Source organism: Candoia aspera, chromosome 18, assembly GCF_035149785.1.
Source record: "Candoia aspera isolate rCanAsp1 chromosome 18, rCanAsp1.hap2, whole genome shotgun sequence".
NCBI classification, from domain to species: Eukaryota; Metazoa; Chordata; class Lepidosauria; order Squamata; family Boidae; genus Candoia; species Candoia aspera.
Window position 1 is genome coordinate 1,354,417 of NC_086170.1, and position 16,063 is coordinate 1,370,479.

General features: G+C 59.7%; 1 protein-coding gene across 2 annotated transcripts; it reads left to right on the forward strand.

Moving 5' to 3' along the window:
- Positions 1-43: 43 nt before the first annotated feature.
- USP48 (ubiquitin specific peptidase 48) lies at positions 44-15,843 on the forward strand. 2 transcript variants are annotated; one of them, XM_063317340.1, is made up of 27 exons: positions 46-317; positions 2,379-2,499; positions 3,214-3,370; positions 3,780-3,907; positions 4,238-4,362; positions 4,459-4,567; positions 4,770-4,903; positions 5,402-5,484; positions 5,683-5,862; positions 6,236-6,358; positions 6,775-6,924; positions 7,619-7,819; positions 8,344-8,458; positions 8,598-8,728; positions 9,035-9,103; positions 11,023-11,147; positions 11,465-11,587; positions 11,949-12,010; positions 12,237-12,347; positions 12,620-12,750; positions 13,263-13,369; positions 13,909-14,013; positions 14,631-14,786; positions 15,062-15,187; positions 15,402-15,450; positions 15,620-15,646; positions 15,736-15,843. In XM_063317340.1, exons 1-27 carry the CDS (start codon positions 184-186, stop codon positions 15,756-15,758), a joined length of 3,105 nt encoding a protein of 1,034 aa, XP_063173410.1. In that variant the 5' UTR covers positions 46-183; the 3' UTR covers positions 15,759-15,843. The 2 variants fall into 2 exon arrangements, with proteins under 2 accessions (XP_063173411.1, XP_063173410.1); XM_063317341.1 differs by lacking the exons at positions 13,909-14,013; positions 14,631-14,786; positions 15,062-15,187; ... (1 more) ...; positions 15,620-15,646; positions 15,736-15,843 and having other exon boundaries at positions 44-317; positions 12,625-12,750; positions 13,263-13,371.
- The last annotated feature ends 220 nt before the right edge of the window (positions 15,844-16,063 follow it).

Genomic DNA, 16,063 nt, shown 5'->3' on the forward strand with positions numbered 1-16,063 from the left:
GAGGGCCCGCGGGGGCCAGGCTGAGCCAGCCGTCCTGGATCGCTCGCCCCGCGCGCGCCCCAGGAGGCGTGCCCTGCGGCTCCCAGGGCCTCGCGCCGGTTCCGCTTCCGGTGTCGCCCGGTCCCGCTTCCCCTTCCGGGCTCGCCCTCCAGCGGCCCTGTTCTTGCTCGGGCCGGTCCCGGGATGGCTCCGAGGCTCCAGCTGGAGAAGGCGGCCTGGCGCTGGACGGAGACGGTGCCGCCCGAGGCCGTGGCGCAGGAGCACATCGAGGCGGCCTACCGCGTCGGGCTGGAGCCCTGCCAGCGGGGCGCCTGCAGGTGAGGCCCGGGGGCGGGGGCGGGGCCCTGGCCCTCCCTCTTCCTGCCGCCGGGCGCCCACCCCGGTTACGGAGCCCCGGGCCGAGTTGGGCTGCCCAGCGAGACAAAGGCCGGGGCCCCGCAGCACCCCAAGGGCGTGCCGCAGAATCCTGCCCGTGGGTTGGCAGTGCCCCGGGGGCATCCTGCCAGGCGCCCCCCGTGTCTGCCGGCGCGATAGGTCCTTCCCTGCAGTTTGTTGGTGGTTTTTCTCCTTCGAGAGCACAGCGTGGTGCCCCTTCTCCTCTGATTTTCCTCGCAGCTCTGAGGTTGGTTTGGCTCAAAAGAGCCAGTTTGGCAGAGTGGTGAAGGTGCTGGGCTAGAAACCAGGAGGCTGTGAGTTCGAGTCCTGCCTTAGGCCTGAAAGCCAGCTGGGTGACTTTGGGCCAGTCCCTCCCTCTCAGCCCAGCCCACTCCACAGGGTTGTCGTTGTGGGGAAAAGAGGAGGAGGAAGGAGTATGCGGTGTGCTCACAGCCTTGAGTTATTTATAAAAATAATAAAGGCGGGATAGAAAATAAATAAACAAAGAGGTCAAGGGGCCTGAATTCAGCTCCCTTCCTGGTTTTGCAGAAATTACCTTGCGCTCTAGACCAATATTCTAGGAATAGCAATACAACAGGGAGGGGTGCCTTCTTTAAAAACACACACACACGCACGCACACACAAACGATCCAAAATCCACAACTGTGTCGCACCTTAATCGGCATGGTGCGAAATGCTTCCAGAGCGCGTTCAAGCTCGTAAGTTCTCCATAGCGCTGCATTCACCCAGTCAGAAGCTAGGCTGGCATTTTTGGGGGTACTAATTAAGTTTCTCCAACCATGGATTTTTTTCTCCTATGGGTTAGCACGGCTGTTAATGCGTCTTTTATTATTGTTTGTAAATTGGGTAGGAAACGCAGTTACTGCTTTTACTTTACTAATTGGGTATTCCACTTAATAAGTAGCTTTGCGGAATCGGTAAGCATCGACAGGGGAAGCGTAATCAAATGTCTTTAATAAATGATAAATACCTTAGCGTAGTTACTGTTTGTGAGGCACCTGCTTTTGCTAGCTGTAGGAGCTAATGACAAGCTAGGCCTTTGCTTGCTTCCATTGTCACCTCCCTCAACTATTGTTGTTGCTGTCAGGAGACCTACATAAAAGGAGGCCTTGTCTGCATCTCTGCCTTCCGACTTTCGTATTTTACTAATTTCAGGGTATGCAGGAGTAGAGGCATTATTATTCCTGTTCAAACACAGATTGTTATGCATATTATTTTTGTCAGAGCTTTATTATTTTTTAAAATTCCTATTTGTGCCCTACGACAGCAAAGATACCCACGGTAAGGATCTTGCAGAATAAAACTCTTGAATTGAGAGGGGAACTAATTGCAAGACGGCCCCTATTCCTGCAGATTTCAGGATTTGATTTTAAAAGTTGTTCCTAAAATTTTGTAAGCTGCCCAGAGTCCACCGGAGTGGGTGGCAGTATTAAGTCTAACAAACAATGATAATTGTTTTCAAAGCCAATCTCTACTCTCATTTTTTCCCTGCGCAGATTTTCCACCCGCCTCCCTTGGGTGTGCAGCCTTTAGCTAACAAGCCTGAGGGTGGAGCCTCTGATTTCCACTTCAGCTTGTGCCTAATCGGAGGATTAGGAACATTATTGAAATATAAAGCAGTGAGGGACTGGCAAAAGCTCTCTCAGCTGAAGAAGTGGGGAGCTGGTGGAGCTTTGCCCTTAAGCTTGATTTAAGTGAAAGGAAAATGTCAAGCCCTTTGAAAAGCATCCTTTGCAGGATGCGTGGGGGGGCACGCCAGTACCACGTGCCGTCCCCAAGGGCACCACTCAGAGCTGCCTTTAGAATCCCCTACCTCTGCAAGCCCCTTGGGCATCTGATGGGCCTCATTTCCTCTTCCTCCCAGAAATAAATAATGAGCACTCAGACCTGGGTGGGGGATGCCAGCAAATAAGCAACCTGGGCCGTTCCTAGAAATGGCGTCAGGTGGGAACAGAACCCAACCTGCGGCTTTGCTTCCGCAGGAGAAACTGCCGGGGGAATCCGAATTGCCTGGTGGGGATTGGAGAGCACGTTTGGCTGGGTGAGATCGACGAAAACACCTTTCACAACATCGACGACCCAAACTTTGAGAGGAGGAAAAAGGTACACTTGTGGTCTTCTGGCGTGAACGAGAATGGTTCTTCTCCCCCAGTGCACCTCCTCAGCTTGCCTTTGGTGCTTAGGTCTGCTGTCCAGGATTGCTGAGGCTGAAAACGCCTTGGTTCCCGGGATCCACGCGTGCTGGCCGTGGAGAGTCGGAGTCGGAGTTGGGAGGCGACCTGGTGTTACAGAGATGCAGGGAGGGAGCCTTCGGGCAGAGGGCACACAAGACTTCCCCTGGCCGGGGCTTTTCTTGCGCATCCTCAGAGTTGTGAAATCGTGTGCCCGATCTTGGCTCGTGGGGGGAGGCAGCTTCTGAGTTGGTGCGTGCAAGTGAGCACGTTTTGATTTTTTTTTTCAAATGCATTTGGTGGGGTTTCTGCTGGTGATATTTTTAAAGCTAGTGCCAGAGCAATTTAAGGACAGCAAGTTAGAAAAGCATTTCAGAATGGAACTTGTACTGTGCTTAGATGTGGAAGCACGTGCTGGACGGAAATGCTGCTACAAAATAAAAGCAAACGACGCATAGATGTCCTGTGAAGCCCTCAGGGCCTCTTGTTGCCAGCTCTGCTTCTCTGCAGGAACTAATTCCACTATTGCTGAGGGAGAATAACATTTTCGAGAGCAGTCCTCGCTAGGATTGCAAACCTCGTCCACTGTGCCTTTTTGATGCTGGCCTCTTTGACGATCTCTGTTTTGCTTCTCGTTCCCCACCAGAATGCATTTGTAGGCCTCACCAACCTGGGGGCCACTTGCTACGTCAACACTTTCCTACAGATGTGGTTTTTAAATCTGGAGCTCCGGCAGGCGCTCTATCTGTGCCCGGTTGCCCGCCCTGAATGCGTGACAGGAGAGAGCCCCGCGGGGAGCAAAGGTATTTTTGAGGCATTCTTGCTTTCTTAAGAGCAGGAGGTGCTCGGATTCACCTGCTTGAACCCCGAATAGTGAGCCGTGCCTAAATATCCTCGCTGCTCCCCTGCTTTGCACCATTTGCAGCTATAGTAGTGGCTTCACGAGTTCTGTTTGAGGAAATTGTTCCCATTTCACAGAGGACAGTTTGGCTCGAGGCCTGTGCAGAGAGTCCCAGCACAGGCCCTTCTGGCCTTTAGACTCCAATGACATCTCCAGGTGCTTCCTGCTGGAACCGCAGCCGGGACAGGCGAAGGCCTGCGGTGTGCGGGGTGTTGCTTTTAGTTGACGCAGGGAAGAAAGGATTCCTTTATAAGTCACGGGACTGCATTCTGGGTATCGCGATTTTAATCAAGCCTTTTATCTCTTGATAGATTACGAACCTCAGACTATTTGTGAACACCTCCAGTACTTGTTTGCCTTGCTGCAAAACAGCAAAAGGCGGTATATCGATCCATCAGGGTTTGTTAAAGCACTTGGTTTGGACACAGGTCAGCAGCAGGTAAGGCTCGGGGATATGCGGGCTTCTCTTTTTTGTCTTGTGGCTGTTTCCCAGAATAATACGTTTAAGAAGGCTGCAAAAGCTGTTGTTCCCACGCTGAGGAAAGTTGGGAATCCCTTGACAGCTGAAGAATGAACCCCTGCCCGTCTTAGGTTGGGGTATTCAGCTGGAGAGTCCCAGTGGGGGGTGTGGGGCGTTGCTGTCTCCTCTTTCAGGGGATTTTCTCCGCAAAGCACACACTTGATGGGATTAAAACAAGAGGGTTTTGCCACTGGTACCCCTGACCTGTGTCCTTGAACTTGCGTCCTGCCTTTTCCGCTGCTGTTCTAGGACGCGCAGGAGTTTTCCAAGCTGTTCATGTCCCTGCTGGAGGATACCTTGTCTTCCCAGAAAAACCCGGATGTGCGAGACATTGTCCAGCAGCAGTTTTGCGGGGAGTACGCCTATGTTACAGTGTAAGGCTTTCCCCGTGCTGTCACTTCCTCGCGTCCATGTCCTGCTCCGGACAGCTGGCTTCGGGTCCTCATCGGTGTCTGTGCTTTGCTCTCCAGTTGCAACCAGTGCGGCCGAGAGTCCAAACTTATGTCCAAGTTTTATGAGCTTGAATTGAACATCCAGGGCCACAAGCAGCTGTCGGACTGCATCACGGAATTCCTGAAGGTACCGGCCCCCTTAGGAGCCCTGGGAAGGGCCCAGTGCTGCTCCCTTGCTGCTCCGGGCTGGGGAACGGCCCAGGACCCCGAGGGTCTCGTTCCTGGACCGGTGGGAGGGTCCCGATGGCTTTGGGGCCAGGGCCCTGTGGCCAGGCAGGTCAGGAGGTGCCCCCTCCGGCCTTCAGCTGGCCTTGCCCTTTTCTTGGTAGGAGGAGAAGCTGGAGGGAGACAATCGCTACTTCTGTGAGTCCTGCCAGAGCAAACAGAATGCCACCAGGAGGATCCGGCTCCTCAGCCTTCCTTGCACCCTCAACCTCCAGCTCATGCGCTTCGTGTTCGACAGGTGGGCTGCCTCCGCGCTCCTCCAAAGCCCAGCGTTTTAGAGTTGGATCCCGTCCCCTTCTGAAGGCAGGCTTAGTGCCCTTTGGGGCAGTAGGTGCTCCCTGGCAGCTTCTGGGCAAGGCGTGGATTGAACCAGCTGGGCAGGAAGGAGCTGCAGAAGACGCCTCCCAGGCAGGAGCGCAGCTTATTTTTCCTTAGATTTCTGTCCTGCTCTTGCGTGGACAGCTCAGGCTGGCACACCTAATGCTCGCAAGAGGGTTGGGCTGAGAGAGATAAAGACGGGCCTGAAGTTGCCCATGCAGCTTCTATGCCTGAGGGACACTGGAGCCAGGGAGTTTCCTGGTTTGCAGTTCAGCGCTTCCAGTGCCACACCAAACTGGCGCTCTTTTGACGCGGAAAGGGACACTGTGCGCTGCTGCTGCTGCTGTCGCTATCCCCTCGTGTTGGCGGCTGCCAGGTGGGACGGGGTGAATCAGGGCAGCCTCCTTTCCTGTCCCAGGCAAACAGGGCACAAGAAGAAGCTGAACGCTTACATCGAGTTCTCGGAACTGCTGGATCTGGAGCCGTTCATGGAGGACAAAGGTGGGCAGACCCGTGGCGTGTGTGTCCCCTTCCTGAATCGTGGGTTGGGGACCGTCCCTTGCCTTCTGCGATTTGCACCTTGAGGATGATTCTGTGCGGCTGCCGCCGCCCACGGCTGGGGAAGGCCAAGTGGCCGGCAGGGAGGCCCCGCTGCTCCCAAAGACTTGAGCGCCGGCCGGCCGGCCTGCTGTGTTTCAGCCCGCCTCTTCGTCTACGAACTCAGCGCGATCCTCATCCACCGAGGGGTGAGCGCCTACTCGGGCCACTACATCGCGCACGTGAAGGACCCCCAGACCGGGGAGTGGTACCGGTTTAACGACGAAGAGATTGAAAAGATGGAGGGCAAGAAGCTGCAGCTGGGTGCGGAAGAGGACCTGGGTAAAGCCTCTTCTTGATCACGCCCGGGGGGAACAACTCGGGATGGGGGTCTCTGCAGGGCAGGGTGGCGGCTCGTGGCCTGCTTCTGCACCACGCCAGGCTCACGCTTTGGGGACGAGGCGTTTGGCTCTCTGCTCTGGATTTAGCAAAAGGCGTGGGTTTTAGCCGCCGCTGCTTGCCCACTTGCCCCGTGGAAGCTGTTTTACGAATGTAGCATCAGGTCGGCAAGAACAGGGCCCTCGGTAGTCCAGCCCACGGGCTTGGTAGACTCTTCGGCCCAGGAAGCCTGCACCTTAACGCTGAGGCCACCAACAGCCTGTGGGGGGAGAAGGGGTTGCCCAGCGCTTGTTTGCTCCGGCTTCTGTCCCCCCAGAACCGTCTAAATCTCAGAGTCGGAAGCCCAAGTGCGGGAAGGGGATTTACCGCTCTCGGAACGCCTACATGTTGGTCTACAGGTTGCAGTCGCGGGAGAAAACCCTGGCTGTTGAAATCCCAGGTGAGGCCACCGGAGTGTGCAAGTGGCCCCCTCTCGGCCCCTTCTCCCCCCCACCCCCCACGTGCGTGCCAGTTGGTAAAAGTACCGGCACGCCCTCTCGTCCAGAAGTGGGTGCCGGGTGGAAGCAGTGCTTGGCTCCCGTGGCTGCCCGCTTCAAAAACTGGCATCAGAACCTGCGGTTTGGGAAGGGTGCCAGACTGGCGCGAAGCCTTACCCTGCCCTCCCTGAGCCAGAGGCTCCTTCAGGAGGTGCGTAGAGGGTTCCCTCCCCTCGGCGGCTTTCGAGCAGCGGGAGGGGGGCAGATGCGCCCCGGCTGGGGCCTTGCAATGGCAAGGGCCCCCCCTTGGCTTTTTCGGCTTTGCCGGGGCCCCTGCCAATTCCTCCTCGGCCCCTTTAATCCGCCCTCCCCGTCTCAGCTTTCCTGCAGGAGCTGGTGGAGCAGGACAACAGCAGGTTTGAGGAGTGGTGCCACGAAATGGCCGAGATGCGGAAGCAAAGCGTGGCGCGGGGCAAGGTCAAGCACGAGGAGGTGAAGGAGCTCTACCAGAAGTTGCCTGCCAAAGCTGGTCTGTAAGACCTTCCAATTACACGTTTTTTTTTCTGTGGCACGTTGTGTTGAGGAGGGCTGCCCGGGGCGAGGCAAGAGGGGAGGGGCCGCGGGGAGGCGCTGGGCTCCCCAGGCAAGGAACAGGCAGCCCCGTTTCCCTCTCGGAGCGCCTCGGACCCCGTCCGCTTGCTCAGCGGAACCCGGGGCATGCTGCGTTCGAAAGCTTCCTTGCGTGCAACTATGCGCTCCCCCCCGCCCCGAGGGCCAGCTCTAGCCTGGCCTGGCGGGGTCATACTGACTGGGCAAGAATCCCGTAAGGTGGCTCTTAAAGGCAACCTGCTTCGCTTTGCTGCCTGTCGGACGGGCATCAGCTCAGCTCAGCCGGGAGAGCAGACGGGTTTGCTCAGGAGAGGCTCTCCTGCTGCCGCGGGCTTCGCTGGCGGGAGGAGGAAGCCCTGTCGCGCCTTTCTTTTCCCCTCCGAGCGGCAGGGGTAGGGAACGTTGCGGAGGCGGGCTGGCTCTCTCGGGGCATCCCTGCGGGACGGGGGAAGCGGGGTTTGATTAATCGCGTGATGGGGAGGGAGGGAGGGAGGGAGGGAAGGCTGTGAGAGGGAGTAGCCCAGGAGGGGGCTGCACGGCCTTAACTGGCACCCGCTGTAGTCGGTGTGGCAGGGCGGGGGTGCTGATGCTCCGGCCCTCTGCCCCCCCCCCAGGCTGCCCCTACGACTTTGTCTCCCTGGAGTGGCTGCAGCAGTGGCTGGATGAGTCGACGCCCCCCAGAGCCATCGACAACACGGCCTGCTTGTGCTCCCACGGCAAGCTGCACCCGGACAAGATCCCCACCGTCAAGCGGGTCTCGGAGGAGGTGGCCAACGACTTCTACAAGAGATACGGGGGAGGACCCAGGCTGACAGGTGGGGGACCCTTCTGGACGAGGCCCCGGCTGCGGCCTCTCTCCTCTGCTGGGACTGCCCTTTCCCACCTCCTCGGGTGTGATTTGCTCTGCTCGGGGGAAGGGGGGAAACGCCTGGCAAAGGAGTGCCAGGCAGATGGAGCGGGGGGGGGAGCCTTCAGCTCCGCAGGAGGTGTGATCCTCTCACACTTGTGAGCAAACTTGGCGTTGCACCTCGCTGGCGCGTGGCTGCATTTGTCGGTTTCCGTCTCACCCTTTTGCACCTTCCCAAATGTGTTCTCGGGGCTGCCACTCAGGAGGCGAGGTGCGACCTGAGGAGTCCCGGTTCACAAAAACGCTGGCGTCTGCCTATAAAAAGTTTGGGGGGGTTGCTTCCCACTTCCTCCCTGGGTGGGAGCCCTGCGCTGGGTCTCCACCTCTGCCGATTGGTGGGCAGGCTGCCGTCCTGGTGGGAAGGGGAGAGGAGGGGAGGGCCCTGCTGCCACCCTCAGTGTCGGTCTTCCGGCTCCCCTCCTGTTTCCTCAGTGAAAGCACTTTGCAGGGACTGCGTGGTGGAGAGGTGCCGGGTGCTGCGGCTGAAGAACCGGCTCAGCGAGGACTATAAAGCCGTCTGCAACCTCCTCAAAGCGGCGGTCAAGGGGTGAGCGAGTCCTGCCGGGGAGGGAGAGTCGGGGCAGCCCCGTCAGGCAGGGGGACACCCCAGTTCCTCTCCCTCCCCTCTGCTTGGAGCCTGCTGCTGCCCCCCACCTGTGCTGTGAGCTGCCCCTCTCGCCCTGCAGGAGCGATGGCTTCTGGGTAGGGAAGTCGTCCCTGCGCAGCTGGCGCCAGCTGGCCCTGGAGCAGCTGGACGACTCGGATGAAGACGCCGACCAGAGCAATGGCAAGATGAACGGCGATGCCAAGGAGAGAGGTAGCTTCCTCCTCCCCTGGCCTTTTGGATGGATGGATGGATGGATGGATGGATGGATGGATGGATGGATGGAAGGAAGGAAGGAAGGAAGGAAGGAAGGAAGGAAGGAAGGAAGGAAGGAAGGAAGGAAGGAAGGAAGGAGCCCAGGATGGGGCAAATGCTCCAGAGAGTTCAAAATGCAGTCAGCCCACGGCCTTCCTCCATTCTGTGGAGGGAGGGCAACAGCCCCTCGGCATCCCCCAAGCTGGGTTGCAAGATGGTGCCTGACTTGGCTCCCCGCCTGCTCTTTCTCTTTCTCCTCCACAGACGAACTGGGCGCAGAGAAGCAAGAGGAAGAGGAGCTGAAGTTTAACGAGGACATTGTGTGCCCCCACGGTGAGGGGGCAGGAGGGCAAGGACAGGCCCCGGGGTGTTACCCCTTTTCTTTGCGGCCGCCTGTCCCCGGCCCCAACCTGGCAGCGCAAGGAATTCCCTTGCTAAGCGGCTGCATTTGCCACTGGCTCTAAGATCTGAGGGAATTGCCTCATCCACACGACCAGCTGCAGCGTCACTTCCAGGTCTGGCTTGGGGTGTGGGGTGGGCCCGGCTGTTCTGTCTTCCAAAGCAGGGGTCGTGGCCGAGGGCATCTGCCCTCCAGGTGTGGCTGCGCTACGACTCCCAGCCTCTTGCAGGGGGTAGGAGGCATTGGCTCTTCCGGTCAGGCTGACACATGAGCTGCAGGCGCGAAGCCTCTCAAGGGCGCTCGCTGGTTTGTCAGCTCAGCGTTTAGCTTGCCTGGAAGCGGCTTTATGGCTTGGAAGAAAACACACCTCTCACCAAGCCGCCACGCTGCAGGCTACCCGATGCTGCTGTCGGGCGAAATACGGGCCATTTGGAGCCCAGCACAGCTGTGATTGCGCCTAAAATCCCAGCCAAGCGCCAGGAGGCGTTTTTCCCCCTTTGCTTGAAAATGCCGCTTTTTTCTCTGCCAAGGAAAACCTGGGCTGGTGCTTCTCTGGGTTCAAAGGGCAGAGGAGGTCCTTGGCTTGCCCCCCACCTTCCCCAAACTGTGGCCCCCAGGATGCCAGAGGGACTGAGGGCTGGGAAGCTGGCGGTCTCTGCAGTGGCCAGCAAAGGAGGCCTTGTGACCCACGAACCACCAGGGTTAGTCCATCCCTGGAGAGAGAAGAGCAGGGGGAAGAGTCAGGGCCATTGCCAGAGGCTGATTTTTGGGAAGAACTGTGGAGGTCCCGAAGCGGGTCCCCCTCCCCTGTCGCTCCTCGAGGGCTTCCTTTGGCCTGGTCTCCGTGAGGTGAGGCCCGTGGGTTAGCCCGTTTGGTGCATCGTGAAAGCGTGTCATGCCTGTGCACGTGCACACACACACACCCCTCTGCTGCCCCTGCCCGCCTATCCTCAGGGAGCCTGGGTAGGTGTTTCTCAGCTCTCATACCCACCTCGAGCTGCCGCTACGGAGCGAGAAACAAAGCCGGTTCCCCTCCGCTTAATTGCTGGCTGCCTCCTTCGTAATTGGCCTGTAACCTTAGCGACTGCTCTGACAGAAGCTGTATGGCAATGGGCTCCTCCAGATGTTCCCTCTGCAGTGAGCGAGTGGCTTTTCGTGCACGCTCCGCTTCGAGGTGGCGGCTGGGAGGGGGTCCCGGTTTGGGTGGGGGCAGCCAGCCAGGGACAGGGAGCCGCCGGCACGTCTCCATCTCAGCCCCTGTAACGTTTGCGGGTGGGGCCCTTTTGCGGGCAGAGGCTCTGTGCCCGCTGGGGAGGAGAAGCCAGCTGCTGCAGGAGGGAGGGGGCAGGGCAGCAGCACAAGCATCCGGGGCCGGGTTTCCATTCCCCCCCACACACTGAAAAGGTGGTCTTCCTGCATCTGAACGAGGGCACCTACAGTCCCGCCTTTGGGGAGGCCCAGGCTGGCGGTGGTCCCGTGGCTGTTGGCGGCCACTCTTCCCCCAGCCCCTCCTTCCATGGCACAGCTGCTCTTCCCAGACCCCGAAGGATCCATTTCGTTGTCAGTCCTGAGTGTCCTCCATGGGGCCTTGCAGCGGGACAGAGGGTGCCCTCAAAGGGATACCATGGAGGAGATCTGTGTTGACCTGCTTCCCTGGGAGGGGGACTCTCCTGGGGGTGTTCCTGCCCTGTCCGTGTCCGCAGGAGAGCGGAAGGGTGATCAGCTCCCACCACCCCAGCCGCTGCAAGCGCCGGAAGGGTCTGTGCGTGGCAAGGAGCATCCGCCGTGCTCCTCTGCCTCCCCTTGCACACACGGGCGCAACAGCCTGCTCTTCTGCTGGTTTTCCGCACAGGCAACCTTTGTATCTCGGAGAACGAGCGGCGGGTCGTCTGCAGGGAGGCCTGGGAAAAACTCCTGCGCTATTTCCGCAACGCCCCAGAGTTCCCCAGCAGCAGGGACTCCTGCTCTCAGTGCAAGGTGCGTGGGCGGCATTTTGCACATTGGGGGGGGGAAGCCTGCCACAAGCGCAGAGAGCCACGTGCGGGAGCGGCTCTGGAGGCCTCTGCGTCACGCCCAGGGCGGGGGCGGGTTCGAATCCTCTCTCCAGGAAGTCGTAGCAGAGGGCCTTTTCCTCGGGGGCTTGAAGCTTGGTGTCGCCTGGTTCCCCCCCACCTGGGCCTGGGCTTGCAACTGCAGCACCTTCAAGTGTGGCTTGGGCAGGTGAAGTAGGGCACCCCTGGAAGGCTCTGCCCCCCACCCCAATGGGCATGTGACCGGGGCTTGTCTCCCTGCAGATTCTGGAGCGGGAGGGGGAAGAGAATGAGGCGCTCCGCAAAATGATGGCCAGCGAGCAGAAGGCCAGCCTGCCCCACCTCTTCCAGGACAAAACCCGGCCCTGCCTCAGCAGCTGGCCTGAGGTAGGGAGACTGGGGGGCAGGGGGGGCTGAGGACTATTTCCAGCAGCAGCAGCAGCAGCAGCAGCAGCAGCAAAAGCTTCTAGAAGTGCTTTGCAAGCAACCGAGTATTTGCTGAACATTCATCCTGCCAGTCTCTCAGATTGCACACACACGCCTCTACCTAGCCCAGGCGTCTGCGGGGTCCTTTGGGAGCAGGAGGGCAATGCAGGATGCAAATGTGCAGCCTTTGGAAGTCCTGCTTGCTTCGCCCCCCGCCCGCCCCCTGGGCTTCGGCTCGCCCATCCTGCGGCCTAGTTGAGCACAGGCAGCCCTCCCTTTGGAGCCAGCAAGGGGAGCTGAATTCCAGCACCTCTCTTCCCAGGAGGTGGGCGAGCTCTACGTGGTCTCCAAGTTCTTTGTGGAAGAATGGCGGAAGTTTGTGAGGTGAGCTGCCTTCCTCCTCCTCCTCCTCCTCAGCTCTGTTTGAGCCTGCCTGCAGGGTGGCCCTCCTGGGAACGGCCTCTCTTTCCCTCAGCTTCCCATTAACTTTCTCTCCCGTGTGCGCATTCGTCTCCCCCCCCCAGTTCCATTTCACTCGCACACACACCCCATTTCTGCTGGCAAAATGGAGTCTCTGCAACGGCCACCTCCCTCTCTTGCTTCCGACCAGGAGGCCCACGCGATGCAGCCCTGTCTCTTCCATTGGGAACCGGGATCTGCTCTGCCCCCACAGCGGACTGATGTTCACCGTTGCCTCCATGACGAAGGAGGACTCTAAACTGTGAGTCTCCTCCTTCCTGCGCCTTTCCCCGGAAGCTGAGTGTGGAGGGGGCGGAATGGCTCGGAGCAGGGGGCCTCCGTGGCTTCGGCAGAGCGGGCCCCCGGCCAAGAAGGCCTTTGCACGAGGCAAGCATGCGGGGCCAGTAAAATTGCCCTCCCCGGCTACCTGTATCGGGGGCCCGGAATGCAGACGTTCCCCTGCGCCTGGCCCTCAACCCCTGGGGGCAGTGGCTGCATTTTGAGAGAGACAGCACTTTCTGCTTCTTTGCGCAGTATAGCTCTGATATGGCCCAGCGAGTGGGAGAAGATCCGGAAGCTTTTTGTGGTGGACCATGCCATCCGGGTGATCCGGAGACAGGCCCCCGAGGAAGGCTCCGAGCGCCCACTGTACATCACCGAACCTGGTGAGTGGGGGCAGTCACGTTGGCGCCACAGGTGCTGCTCCCTTGGGCTCTGGGCACTTCTTGGCAGGCTGCAAGCCCGGCTGTCCTGCTCCTGAACCGCCCCAGTGGGCAGCTGCTTGCTGCGTGGTGCTCAGGTGCAGCCTTCTGCAAGGACACGTTCTGCTCCCACGGGGAAGGAGCGCCTCCGGTCCAGAGCAGATGCGCCTTTCCAGTGGAGCTGTTAGCCACGTGGCAGGATCTCCTGCCCCTGAGCCCTCTCCCGTGACGTGCCAAGGGCGTCAGGGTGGCACATCCAGCTTCACTTTTCTACCCTCTACAGACAGGCTTCTCAGCTGTCTGTTGCTTCTCTTATAGAGAAGCACCAAGTTAAATTTTAAGGGCGTCTTAGGGTTTTGTTACTCTCTTTACGCCGTGTGCCGTCATGATGGTCAGTTTGCTGGCCGAAGCCCAGGGTCTTTGTAGAGATGGACCTCGTGGCCAGGAACACCCCCTCCCTCCTTGCTCTCCCCCAGAGCTGTGCCTGGACTGCAGACAAGGACTGCTGTACCAGCAGCAGAGGGACCTGCGGGAATATGCTCAGGCCACCATCTACGTGCGCAAAGTGGTGGACGACAAAAAGGTTGGTCTCTCCGGCCAGGCTGCTCTGCTTCTCTGACGTCAACACGAGTCCTGGCCCTTCAGCAGGTTGTCTTCGAAGCAAGTGAAAAGCCTCCCTTTGCTAGACGCGCTTCCAAATGGCAGCTGCTTTGAGACTGGGGCAGCCCTGGGCCTTGGCTTCGTCCTCATTGGCTGCTCTCTCACCCAGAGCCAGACAGGGCTGGGCTCAGGCCCTCCTGGCAAGATCAAGTGCTGGCAAGGACCGCCTCAACCAGGGGTTGCGGGTGGCGGCGGTCTGGAGCCCCCGTTACTGTTCTTTGCAGTGTGATTTCCAGAAAACCTCGAAACGTGTCTCTTCCTGAGGCAGGGACAGTCCTGCCTTGGTTTGCACAGCCCCGTTGTGTGCACTTGCACTCCTTTGGCCCAGACCCCGAGCTTTTCGCCTCTCCCAGGGGGCTGTTAGCAGCGGATGCAGTCCTGTCCCACTCCAACTGCTGCGGTTCCAGATGAGCCTGAGAGTGGCTCCTCTCTCTTCCCTCTGCCCCCGGCTGGCACCCCCAGGTCATGAAGGAGGCTGCTCCGGAGCTGAACATGAGCAGCTCGGAGGCTGAAGAGGAGCGCGAAGAGGCCAGGATAGAAGGGGAGCATGACCCAGATTTCAACCAGGTAAATTCCAGTCTCGGCAACAGAAGTGGTTCTCCAGCGGCTCTGAATTCCGAACGGAAATTTCCTCCTGCTCCTCTTGACCTTGGACTGATTTGGGCGAGTATTAAAAGGCTAATCCCGCCGTCCAGCTGTTGCTAACGCAGCTGGATGCTACAGTGGGAAGGGGATGAAAACCTCGAGGCAAGGGCGCAGGGTGCTCCCTGCCAGAGGAAGGGGTAGTTGGCATTTAATTGCATTAAATAGGGATCAGCCAAATTGGGGGGGGGTGTCATGGGCCAGTGGGTCCTCCGTGTCCCAGAGCAGACCCCGATTGCCGTGGGACAGCAGCTGCCGTGCTGGCGCTCAGCTTGAGGGTTCCCTGAAGGCACCTGTCCAGCCACACAACAGGACTTGGGATTTGCAGGTCCATCTCGGGAAAGTTACATTCTCTCCCAGAGACGAGGACCGGTGTGACCAGTTAGCCCCAGTCAGCCTGGCCCGCAATCAGGGGTGGTGGAATCACAGTTCCCTGATCGCTGGCCGGGCCTTAAAGTGTCCAGCAGGTCTCCCCCGGGACAGTGGGGGAGGCGGGGGTCCCGATTCCTCGCCGCTGGAGAGCAACCGCTTCTCGCTTCCAGGCGAACAGCAGTGCCAAGCGACAGAAGGTCTCCCACCCAAACTACATGGCGTATCAGAAGCAGGGCATCCGGCGCAGCACAAGGCACAGGAGGATCCGGGGAGAAAAGGCCCTCCTCGTCTCTGCCAACCAGACACTGAAGGACCTGAAAATCCAGGTGAGGCGACGCCCCTTGGACAGCCTCCCTCCTGTCCACGCGCAGAGGTCTCTGTTCCTCAGAGCAGCGGGCACATCGAGGCTGCTCGGAGCAAGGCCTTCCCCCGGCCTTCAGGGCGTTCGGGTGCCTCCTTCCCTGGGGCTAAAGGAGGCAGGAAAGGCGAAGGAGGCAGCGTCCTGCAGGAGAAACAGGTGGAGGGGTGGGTCGGGGAGAAGCCCCCCCCCCGAAGGGACTCGGCCGTGGCCGTTCACTGAAGAGGCATGTGTTTGGCACAGATCATGCACGCCTTCTCCGTAGCTCCGTTTGACCAGAACTTGTCGATCGACGGGACGGTGCTGGCCGACGACGTGGCCACGCTGGGCAGCCTCGGCGTCACTCCCGAGTCCGTCGTTTTGCTGAAGGTAACGGACACATCGCCCTCCGAGCAAGGGGCCGGCGCAGAAGCGCGGCCAGGAAGGCGGTCGGGAGGGCGGCCCCAAGTCTTTGCCCGCAGCCGCTGCCCCGGTCTGGCCTGGAGGGTCCTCGTGGGGCCGAGCTTCCTCTCACGAGGGTGTTGCGCAAGCCGGGACTGGGGCTGTTGCGCCCTCTAACGCCTGACCCCCCTTCCCAAAACAGGCCGATGAGCCGATCGTGGATTACGCGGCAATAGATGACGTTATGCAAGGTAACCTCCTCAAGCGCTCCCCGCCTCCCCCCTCGCCTCGTGTCGCTGGGGAAGGGGCCTCCCCCTCGGCCTCTTGCCAAGGGAGGGGCCCCAAATTCTCCTCCCCGCGAGGTGGACTCTGGTGGGGCCTGGAGGTTTCTCTGACGGCGGCGTTTATCTTCCTTTCCAGTCTGCATTCCGGAAGAAGGCTTTAAAGGTAGGCCTCGCCCTCCCTGCCCGGCCTCCCTCCCCCTCTCGGACGCATCCTCCTCCTTTGCCGACCCCCTTCTGCCGCTGCTTCTTCAGGGACGGGTCTCCTCGGACACTGACCTTCGTGCAGCGAGCCGGCCACCCCTGAAGCAACCGGGACGGGAGACGGTTTGGGCCCTCTGGGAGAAGGGAACTGAAAGCCCGGCCGCCCCTTCGCGCTTCCAGCCGGCCGCCCCGGAGGCCTCGTCTTGACGTGCTGCTGGGGAGAGGACTCCCGAGGGGGGGCCTGCCTTTGGGGTGCTGTCGGAACCGAGCCCGGTCGCTTTTAGCAGCGGAGGAGGAGGAAGCGAACAGGCATCTTCCACGGGGTGGGCCTCGGCGCTGGGGGCTGCTCCGTCCCCCTGGCCCCAGAGTCCCTTGGGCA

Bases quoted from the DNA above. Each gene is read 5' to 3' on its own strand.
- USP48 (XM_063317340.1), top strand. From the start codon at position 184: ATGGCTCCGAGGCTCCAGCTGGAGAAGGCGGCCTGGCGCTGGACGGAG. The intron at 8,459-8,597 runs GTGAGCGAGTCC...CTCGCCCTGCAG, and splicing joins CTCAAAGCGGCGGTCAAGGG to GAGCGATGGCTTCTGGGTAG. The intron at 15,451-15,619 runs GTAACCTCCTCA...CTTCCTTTCCAG, and splicing joins AATAGATGACGTTATGCAAG to TCTGCATTCCGGAAGAAGGC.